At 35.4% G+C, this 11,807-nt stretch overlaps 1 protein-coding gene across 1 annotated transcript in view; it reads right to left on the bottom strand.

The window, feature by feature from the left end:
• The window catches only part of LOC106868978 (phosphoenolpyruvate phosphomutase), a 76,609-nt gene that overhangs the window by 59,572 nt on the left and 5,230 nt on the right, over positions 1-11,807 (bottom strand). The window contains exon 2 of the mRNA XM_014914461.2: positions 169-236. Within this exon, the coding sequence (XP_014769947.1) occupies positions 169-236 (68 nt within the window). The remainder of the gene's footprint in view (positions 1-168; positions 237-11,807) is intronic.

The raw sequence follows: 11,807 nt of genomic DNA, 5'->3' as shown, positions 1-11,807 counted from the left end.
AGAGAGAGAGAGAGAGAGAGAGAGAGAGAGAGAGAGAGAGAGAGAGAGAGAGAGAGAGAGAAAGAGAGAGAGAGAGAAAGAGAGAGAGAAAGAGAGAGAAAGAGAAAGAGAAGGATAGTATAGCTAGACGGTCATTACAATTTATGTTCTATTCTTTTGATAGCTCACCTTGACTTTGTTTGGTTCCTGACTTGAATGCAACCATCGAGATCCATTTAAAAAGGCTCCTTTAAATGCTAGTAAAATACAAAAAAAAAAAATCAGATAAAATATTTGATGACCTCAAAAAGTTCAGATATATATAAAAGAAATTAAATGACAAGGGAATAAGAAATTATGTCATAAATTTCATTAGCTTACAACTGTTTCTGCCATAGGATGCAATGCACTAATACCAGGTTATTAGTATTGCTCTGATGAAGCTAAATAATAATATCATCTCATATCTCTCCCTACATAATCATATAACACATACACATTTTCTGTGTTAAACAGAGAAGTGGTGATGAGTGAAAGTTCTACAAATAATCCTTTCTACTATAGGGACAAGGCCTGAAATTTGGGGGAGGGCTATAGTCAATTACATTGACCCCTGTACTCAACTGGTACTTAATTTATTAACTCTGAAAGGATGAAATGCAAAGTCGACCTCGGCGGAATTTGAACTCAAAACATAATGACAGACCAAATGCCACTAAGCATTTTGCCTGGCATACTCTTTGACTGCGGCCATGCTGGAGCACCGCCTTTAGTCGAGCAAATCGACCCCAGGACTTATTCTTTGGAAGCCTAGTACTTATTCTATCGGTCTCTTTTGCCAAACCGCTAAGTTACGGGGACGTAAACACACCAGCATCAGTTGTCAAGTGATGTTGGAGTGACAAACACAGATACAAAAAACATATACACAAACATACATATATATACATATATGTGACGGGCTTCTTTCAGTTTCCGTCTACCAAATCCACTCACAAGGCTTTGGTCGGCCCAAGGCTATAGTAGAAGACACTTGCCCAAGGTGCCATCCAATAAGATTGAACATGGAACCTTGTGGTTGGGAAGCAAACTTCTTACCACACAGCCACTCCTGCACCATTCTAATAATTCTGCCAGCACACTGCCTTAAATTCTGTAGATAATAATAATAATTTTAAGCTTAAAGCTTATAAGCGATTACTGTGTACTGACTCAAGAAAATAGTCTAAAAGGAGAGCATATAAGTCTTCAATGAGAAAAAAAGTGGGTATTAGTACAAGGACCAACTCAAAACAACTCTGAAAGCCAATGGACTTGAGCCTAAATTATTTGAAACACAAACTCAAGACTGTACCAACTGGTAGTGTTCCATCAACATTGGAACCAAAAACTTCAAAGCTACCAGAAGAGAAAAGAAAGAAATCAAATGACAGGAAAAAAAGGCATGACAGAATCAACTCACGAGGATTAAGTGAACCCTGATTCCAATAGGTCCTCTAACACCTATCTTTATAGGAATATATATTGCCTCCCAGCCATTGTTTACAGAGAAATTGAAAATATTTTGGCTAAAATCCTCACTCAAGTATATTCCTGTTAAATTATAAATTAGACCTAAATGTAACTAATTAAGAATTTCTAAAGGATCTTTGTCTGTGATTGGCTCTCACTCTTTATTCCATCACACAAATACATTTATAATTTATCTGTAATTATGATCTGTTGTGAAGGTATGTAGCTAAGTGGTTAGAGTATTTGGCTCATGATCATGAGGTTGTCAGTTCAATTCCTGGCAGTGCAGTGTGTCCTTCACTGTATCTGGCCCAAATATTATCCATGTTTTATATTCAAACTGACCAGATCTGTCTTTTCACACCTAACTTACAATGTCATTCTAAAAAATAAGCAATCACATCATCAAAATCTTGAAGCTACGAGATAACATGATCAATTCAAAATCATCATCATCATCATCATCATTTAACGTCCGCTTTCCATGCTGGCATGGGTTGGACGGTTTGACTGAGGTCTAGAAAGCCAGTGGCTGCACCAGGCTCCAATCTGATTAGGCAGAGTTTCTAAAGCTGGATGCCCTTCCTAATGCCAACCACTCCGAGAGTGTAGTGGGTGCTTTTTACGTGCCACCGGCACAGGAGCCAGTCAGGGACAACTGGCAAATAATCATCATGTTTGATAGAGAAAGCTGAATGCTAAAAGGCTAATCTCTTAACACTGTTTTACTTAACCTCCAATTATTTTTCTATAGAATATCAAAAGAGATATTCTATTAATTGTTGGTGCCATCCTAATCAACTTACAACATGGCTATAAGTTTAGTCAATGTCATCAACTTTTGGAAATTGTTACTCTGAAAGAATAACCACATTTACTCATTGGTTTAGCCTGAAGACAGTGCTGCTATTAGCAGAAAAGATATCATGGTACTTTTCAAAGATGGGCGAGTGTCTTCTACTATAGCTTTGGCCTGACTTAAGCTTTGTGAGTGGATTTGGTAGATGGAAACTGGAAGAAGCCTGTCATGTGTATCTGTGTGTGTGTGTGTATGTTTGTTGGTTTGTTTGTGTTTGTCCCTCATCATTACTTGACATCAGTGTTGGTTTGTTTATGTCCCCATAATTTAGTGGTTCAGCAAAAGACAACAACAAAATAAGTACCAGACTTAAGAATAAGTTCTGGAATCCATTTGTTTGACTAAAACCCTTCAAGGCAGACCTGTAGCATGGCTGCAGTTCAGTGACTGAAACAAATAAAGACGAAGGAAAGAGAAAAAAATTCTGCTGTTTTTTTTTGTTTTTGTTTTTCAATCAGATAAAAGAGAAACAATGAAAGCCTTCACCCAACTTTTTAAAAACATTTCGTTTTTAACTTGTTTCTGAGTTTCAGTAGTTTAATCAACATTTCATCCCTGTTTGTATCCATAGATGAGTCCAAGTCTAATACTGTATGTATGTAAACATTTACTCTTCATTTGAATGTATAGCATCTCAATTTCTGAGGTGTCGGCCATCTTGGAAGAGATGACATCAAGAAAAAAGCAGTCTCACTTAGCAAACAAAATGATTCAAGATGATTCACATAACAGATTTAAGCGACATCATTTAGAGAAGAAAACCATATCAGATCAAACATGATGCCAAACAGCTCTGGCACATGGAATTATTGAACTGATCCCAAAACAGACGTTGATCTACAAAGAGTTTAACAATGGGCTTGAATCTACTTATTTTAAGGATTACTATCACATATTAAAGGTTATCTTTGATAAATGTTTTTGTCTGATCTAAATTAATAGGAGTCTTATCAAAATAAAATATAGATCAGATCTACAGCAGCATGTTGTGTCCTTGAGCAAGACACCCTATTATTTCACATTGCTCCAGTCCACTCAGTTACCAAAACTGAGTTGTACGCATAATTCAAAGGACCAACCTTGTCACATTCTATGTCATGCTGAATCTCCCTGAAGCTATTTGGCAGTGTACAACCAAACCAGATCTGATAACACTAACAAGAACAACCTTCTAATTTTTGCTATGATCCTTAACTTTATTTAGTAATGTTTTAGTATAAGAGTATGAACTGTTCAGAAATGTGTAGCAGCAGCACCATCACCGCTGCCACCACTGAATCCCCCCCACCAACCATACATTAATAAGTTTATTGGTGACAATTTCATATAATTGTTCACCATGTTTTACATGTCAGCATTTGAAGCAAACCATTGGAGTCTGCTTTTAATTATAGTTTGAAAACAATCTATACCACTAAAGTGCAAAGTGAAGATATGAGAGAGCAGTACACACACACACACACACACACACACACACACACACACACACACACACACACACACACACACACACACACACACACACACACACACACACACACACACAGAGTCATGGCCAAAGGTTTCGGACATATTTTCGTATACATGATGTACAAGCTTCTGTTTATTAAAAGTAATTTGTCCTAGAATTATTTTTTTGATTTTGTCTATTTTTTTCTTCTAGATATATTTTTCTACTCTAGGCACAAGGGCCGAAATTTTTGGAGAGAGGTCAGTTGATTAGATTGACTCCAGTACACAACTGGTACTTAATTCATTGATCCCGAAAGGATGAAAGGCAATATCTTCTAGATATTGAACCATTGGATCAATTATGTAAGTATAGCTCTACATTGTATATATTTCAATCGAATTATACTTAGGTATAACAATTAAAATTTTTTTTAAATGTTCCAAACTTTTGTTCACAACTGTATATCATATCAGGACAATTACCCACATAGGATAATCCCCCCTAGGACAATTACCCCCTCTCCAATATATTAAAAAGTTTTAAATCATCATCTGTTATCCTCAGGGGATTATTGTCCATAGTGGGTAAATGTCCTAGACTTCTGTATATATCTGAGTAAGGTAAAGGATTCGTGGTTGAAATACAGCAGTCTTTATCACTGCTACACAAAATATCCCATTTCCAGACATCAGTTAGATCTCATTATTCACATCATTTCCTCAAAAAGCATTCCTAACTCTTAGATTGCTTAGCAGGAATCTCCCAGCTGATGTAATACACCAACAAGAGAGAGGTATAATTCTGAAAACTATAAATAGAATTTGCAGGACAGATTTTTCATATTTAAGCATAGCACACTTCTCACATTCATCAAAACTTGTGATAGGAATCTTCCAACTTACAATAGCAACTTTGTGGAGTAAGCTAGGGTGTATAATTAACATAAACGATGCAGTATATTACTATATATAGTAATAATGTTTATTTTATCAATCCATAGAAAGTATATTTACCACCAGCAGCATCTAAACTGAAAATATGAAATGACAAAGAATGCAAACATTATCAGTTTTGCCAATCTATCTTCCTAAAACTACCTAAAATTTGCACTGAGTTTTAACTTTGGCACACAATCTCTAATTTTGGGGAAAGGATATAACCCAACCCTCAGCCATTCCACTCATTATGTGCCTGGTTCTTATTTTATTGACACTCCCCCACCCACATCCAACCTTTCTTATCATCAGAACATAAAAGGATATTACTACGGCACTCCGTCGTTTACGAAGACAAGGGTCCCAGCTGATACAATCAGTGGAACAGCTTGCTTGTAAAATTAATGTGTAAGCGGCTGAGCACTCCACAGAGTGTGACAAGGCTGACCCTTTAAATTACAGGCACAACAGAAACAGGAAGAAAGAGTGAGAGAAAGTTGTGGTGAAAGAGTACAGCAGGGTTCGCCAGAGTTCGTAGTACCTGTATTTCAAAAGCCAGCCTTGTCACACTCTGTGTCATGATGAATCTCCCTGAGAATTACGTTATGGGTATATGTGTTTGTGGGGTGCTCAGCCACTTGCACGTTAATTTCATGAGCAGGCTGTTCCGTTGGTCAGATCAACTGGAACCCTCATCACTGTAACCAATGAAGTGGCAGGCCTGAAGCCATTTTCTAGCAATGGGTATAAAATTCAATTGTAATGGCCCCAAAAGAAAAGGAAAGTCAGTGTTTACATTAGCAAATTATCATCTTTTTCAAATGAACAATATTTGTCAATAGGGACCCTGTTTACTTTTTTTATATTTAATATTTGTAACATCCATGTCTTATAGTTGTCTACAGTCACATACGCAGCTTGGTGGAAACATGAACAACAAAAGGCAGATGATAAAGTAGGAATTGAATTTAGTGTGCGAGTTTGGTTTTACTTATCAAACATAAAGCCACATAGAAAGAAGCTTCAGCTTTAGAAAGAAAAATTCAAATGCAAAATAAAAATGAACAATGAGCGGAGTTTTGGAATAAATAGATCACTGATCTGGCTATAACTTGCTTATTAACTTTTTCAAGAATTCTAGATTTCTATGTTTTGAAAAAATCAAGATTCTATAGAAAAAAAATGTTCAAGATGTCGAAGTTTTAAAACCCTCCTCCCTGTAATCTTTTCATTTTTGACTTCCTTTGCATTTTTGAAACAGTGAAAAAAAAAAAGATATTTCAGAAAAAAGTCAAGAATGAAAAAATGTTATATTTTCTCACAACAACACAAAGTATAGTAAACTGCTTAATTTTTATTTTGAAATTGATAACATTTACTATTTGTTTTATTTTGAAAAAGAAAGTCTGTTTCAGACAGTAAAAGCTCTGAAACATTTTCGTTTAAATCAAACTAATTTGTTGTCAAATTAAGACAATAACATGAAAGATGGAAAATAAAAATAGAAAATATGTCAGATATTTTAGTCAAATTCATAACAATTCATTTATAAATTTTCTTTTTTCAAATGCAATGACTTATTTGTAAAAATGTTTTTGTTGAAATCCAAGAAATTGAAAGCAAATGATAACATTGGATAATAATGTTTATTCCAAATGATTGTTAATGCCATAATTCCAATGTCTTTATGAACAAAAAAAATTCATGTTGTCAAATATCCTAGAGTTAAGCATTTGAAATTGAAATATTTCAAAATGAAAAATATACAATACATTGTGTGCATTATTTACATTATTTACATTTGACGGATATTTGTCCTCATCTCGTTTGTTGTTAACACAACATTTCAACTGATATACCCTCCAGCCTTCATCAGGTGTCTTGGGGAAATTTCGAACCTGGGTTCTCATTCCTAAGGTATTTTTCGATGTTATTATTATTATTCAGGTCACTGCCTGGAATCGAACTTGGAATCTTGTGGTCAGTAGCCTGCACTCTTAACCCCAAGATTCTGAGTTCGATTCCAGGCAGTGATCTGAATAATAATAATAATAATAATAATCATAATAATATCTTTGAAAAATACATTAGGAATGAGAACCCAGGTTTGAAATTTCCCCAAGACACCTGATGAAGGCTGGAGGGTATATCAGTCGAAACGTTGTGTTAACAACAAACCAGATGAAGACAAATATCCATCAAATGTAAATAATTCCTCATCTCTTAAATATAGAACTGAACATACATTGTGTGACTTTCATTTTCTTTTATTTTTATTTGAAAGCATCAAAAACATTTGTGGCAGAGTTGTTATAATTGTTGTAAGAAGTGAGGATAAAATAAATAAAAATTTTTTTTTTTTCAATTGTTGTAGTCTTCCATGTTAGAAATATATAAATTCAAAGAAATTTTCAAAAAAAAAAAAAATGTTAAAGGCCAGTTAAGTGATGTGTTTGTTCCACAGCACTGCTGGATAAAGATCAAAGCTACCGGAAATAGCAACCAAAAAATCTATGGAATTTATTTAAAAATTATTATGGCAGATCATATAATGCTAAGTGTTAAATGAAAATGAAACTATTAGTGAGATACTATAAACAAAACTATTCTTGTATGGAATTTAGAATAGTCAGGCACCAAATTCAAGGAATTGTAGTAGAATGTTAAATTTTCAGAACTTCATTTAGAATTATCTCCCTCTTTCTATCAATAATATTCTTGCATCACACTGGCTGGATTCCTTTCATAAATACTTGATTATTATTACCTTAATAATTCTAATAACAATGCTAATTGCTGTAACATTAAAAAAGGTTCTTAAGAGATACTTTTAGGAACTTGATTAAATGGATGTTGAATGAGTGGTAGGGTTAATTCTGGGTGCGTTGTTACCCATATCAAAACCAAGTTCATTTGATGTTTTCAAGGAAACCATTTATTTACAGAAATATAAACAGAGGCTTCTGCCAAGAATAAGCTGCATGCCAGAAGCATCTAGATAAACCTTTATTACTAGAGATATGACCACATACTTGCTAGGAATAATAGCTATGTCTTCATGTTGTGAGAGGCAAGAAAATTCTGTGTTCATTGTAGACAAATGATTTCTTTTTAACCTGGGGTTGAGTAGTGACCAAGAAACGTTTTTTTCTTATGAACTTCTGCTGCTTCTGTCTAATGTGTGGCATGCATCTCAATTTATAGCTATGTTTTGGTGAAAAACTCATGGAAATTTCCATTCAAAGTCATATGATTGAATGATTGTAGCTAAAATACTATTGGCAAACAATTAAGTCAAGCTAATCCTATGTGTCAAAGCTGTTGTTCGTTACTGAGCTGCAATCTTTCTTGTCTACTAAAGTGTTAGGAGTGGCATGAGAATAAACCACTAAAAATTGGACAGGCTAACAAATGTAAAAATCTTGGTGAAATTTTACAATAGCTGGTCATCAAGGTCCCATATTTCATGGGAAAGGAAAATTATATGAACCTGGGTGCAATATGTAAAAAATTGCTCTGTAGAATTGTAATTTCTGTTGTATGAATACTAAAAAAATACCCTTTTCTTTTCCTGTGAGATATGAGTCTTTGAGGGAATGCTATTCTAAAACTCCAAAATCTTGATTAGATTACTGCCACCATCAAGTGACAATATCTTTTCAGTGTGTATACTGATTAATTCCTAATTGTTCAATCTGACAATTTAAAAGTATGAGTCAACCAACAGTAAAATGTTATATGGAGAAATTCTTATCATCAGCAACAATACCAATGTTCGCACCACATCCCATGTCACAACAATGGCAAATGATATACCTGCAAGAAAGCAGGCAACCAGACTTAGACATTTCTTGAAAATCAGCCACCAAAAGCTACACAAAGAAGACAGAAACACAAAACGAATAGCAGGTACCTTTGATCTAGACCATGGATCTGATTCCTTTCCTACAACAGAAACAGAAAAGGAAACAAAGAAACCTAAAATCTCAAAGACCTAAGGACCAGACTGAATCACATCCATACACTTTAAATACCTACAGCCTGCAGGGGTCACTGAATTCACTAACCCTAACCGCTTTGCTTAGAAAATTGTTAAATTCCCATAATCTGGAAGCTGGATAAAACTGTTGCAATTCTAAAGTCCAACAAATGCCCAAGTATCATCATACAAACCCATCACCTTCCTATGCACATTTTCAGAAGTTCTAAGAAAACTAATCTTTTTACATCACTTCCACACATTTTCTGCTCACCAAGTCACAATATGGATTCAGACTGCTACATTTAGCCACCCATTACAAACAAATTTAACACAAAAAATACATGGTTGTTATAATAATGGACAGAAAAAAAACAAACAAACACAATATGTTTTAATTCTTATTAACATTAATCAACAAAGCCTTCAACTCCATTCTCTGCTCTCCATTCATAAAAAAAAAAAAAGAAAGAAAAAGAACAGAAAACGTACTGAACATTCCCTTAATGTCTTAGCATTCAGAATTCTTTGTCAAATATACGGTTCATTTACTTACACTGTCTTGATTTAATCACACATTATCTTGTAGCTTCAAGATTTCAATGCTGTGATTGTATATTTTTAGAATGATATTGTAGGGTAGGTGTGGTCAGTTTAAACATAAAACAAGTAGAATATTTGGGCCAGATATGGTGGGATTAAATGGTAATGGGTTAAGCAACAACACGATTAGTCCGGTTAGTAAACTAGATGTCAGACAGCCAAACTTATGCCAAGCACAAGAACAACAATACTTGCAGATCCTATAATTTCTTTAGTGAAGAACCACAAGGATCATCCTTTCATTTTGCACCCATTCATCATTATCGTCGTTTAATGTCCGCTTTCCATGCTAGCATGGGTTGGACGATTTGACTGAGGACTGGTGAACCGGATGGCTACACCAGGCTCCAATCTGATCTGGCAGAGTTTCTACAGCTGGATGCCCTTCCTAATGCCAACCACAGCGAGCTGGCAGAAATGTTATCATGCCGAGTGAAATGCTCAGCGGTATTTTGTCTGTCTTTATGTTCTGAGTTCAAACTCCGCCAGGGTCAACTTTGCCTTTCATCTTTTCAGGGTCAATAAATTAAGTACCAGTTGCGCACTGGGGTCAGTCTAATCGACTGGCCTCTCCCCCAAAATTTCGGGCCTTGTGCCTAGAGTAGAAAAGATTATTTCAGCCTATAACTTAATGACATTTTCAATACTCCACACAAAACATACAAATTGTCTCATACAATGATGACATTACACACACACACACATCTTCCTGCAATTCTCCAGAAATTGCTGCATTAACCAAATTCACCATCTCCTTCTCACTAATAATTCCTTCATCTCCTTTTTAATAATTCTTTCTAATTTTTGGCACAAGACCAGCAATTCTAGTGGAGGGCACAAGTGGATTATATAAACCTCAGTGCTTGACCAGTGCTCATTTTACGAATATCAAAAGGTAAATTTGACCTTAGTGGCATTTTGCACTCAGAAGATAAAAAGGCCCAAGAAATACCATTCAGCATTTTGTCCAACATGCTAGCAATTTTACCTGGTCACCACTTTAATAATAATAATAATAACCGTTTCTACTATAAAGACAAGACTTGAAATTTTGAGGGGAGGGGACTAGTTGATGTCATTGAGATCCGATCTTGACTGGTACTTATTATATCAACCCTGAAAGGACGAAAGGCAAATTCAAAAATTCAACCTTGGTGGAATTTGAACCAAGAATGTAAAGGCAGGTGAAATACTGTGAAGCATTTTGCCAGGTATGCTAACGATTCTGCCAGTTTGTCAATGACGATGATGGTGGTGGTGGTGATGGTGGTGGTGATGGTGGTGGCAGTGGCGGCGAGGAGGAGGAAGAGGAGCGGGCAAATTTTTGGAACAGCTTCCTTTGGAAGTCCTACACTCAAGGGGAAGGGGAAAAAGGGAGAGGGAAAAACCGAAATTTTTGGAAGAAAATTGTTTTGAATTGTTCAGGATTCTGTTGCATGAAACACAGAAATACTTTAAGACAACATTAAAAAAAACCCCAAAACACTACTCCTTTTTATCCTCTTGATATAAAGGTTTTGAGGACAACTATTCAAAAAGTTCTCCATAGACTAGTATTTTATTTATCAATGAGAAGTCAAAAGACATGATTTCTACCAACCCTCATAAGAAATAACATAGAACACCACAGAAGACAATATACTAAAAGTTACAACTTCCTCACAACCTCCATAAAAACAAACAAACAAAACTAATACAAAAAACGTGCAAACATAAGAGCGAAATATGTAAAAAAAAATATAACGGAGTACAAACAAGACATTAAATTCATCATGATATATCAATCCTACCCTGTACCCCCACTATCTCTCCGTAACAAAACCACAATAAACTTCAAAGAATAAAAGGATCGCACGCTATGCACCGTAAGAATTTATACACACGCACGCACCGAAGCATTAACATAAAAATGTAAAGCCACCTGGATATACAGAAAGCTGAGTTTGATGTTTAACGAATTGTAATGCTTGCAGTCTCTGTCACAGCATTAAAAACCACGTCCAAAAACCCGTTCACACACACATTCAAACACCTTTAAAAAAAACATTTATCCCTCTCTTAGCCTGAACAAAGCATAAAAGCTGGGTGATTTATATCTGGAAATAGCAGCGATATTAATAGAGTCACTGGCCACGAACACTCTACAAAGATGCACATCACTGAATAGTAAGGGTTGGGAAATGACAACTGTTATGCTCTGATTGAGTCAACTTTTCTCACTTTGGTGGAATTCTGGTTTAGGCACCTCGTATAATCCCTCATAACTTTTTTCTATTTACTCTTTTACTTGTTTCAGTCATTTGACTGCGGCCATGCTGGAGCACTACCTTTAGTTGAGCAAATCGACCCCAGGACTTATTCTTTGTAAGCCTAATACTTATTCTATCGGGGACGTAAACACACCAGCATCGGTTGTCAAGCGTTGTTGAGGGGACAAACACAGACACACAAACATACACACGCACTTATATATATATATATATATAT

This window comes from Octopus bimaculoides, chromosome 16 (assembly GCF_001194135.2).
Source record: "Octopus bimaculoides isolate UCB-OBI-ISO-001 chromosome 16, ASM119413v2, whole genome shotgun sequence".
Classification (NCBI taxonomy): domain Eukaryota; kingdom Metazoa; phylum Mollusca; class Cephalopoda; order Octopoda; family Octopodidae; genus Octopus; species Octopus bimaculoides.
The sequence above is the reverse complement of the archived record's forward strand: the minus strand, read 5'-3'. Positions and strand labels throughout refer to the sequence as shown.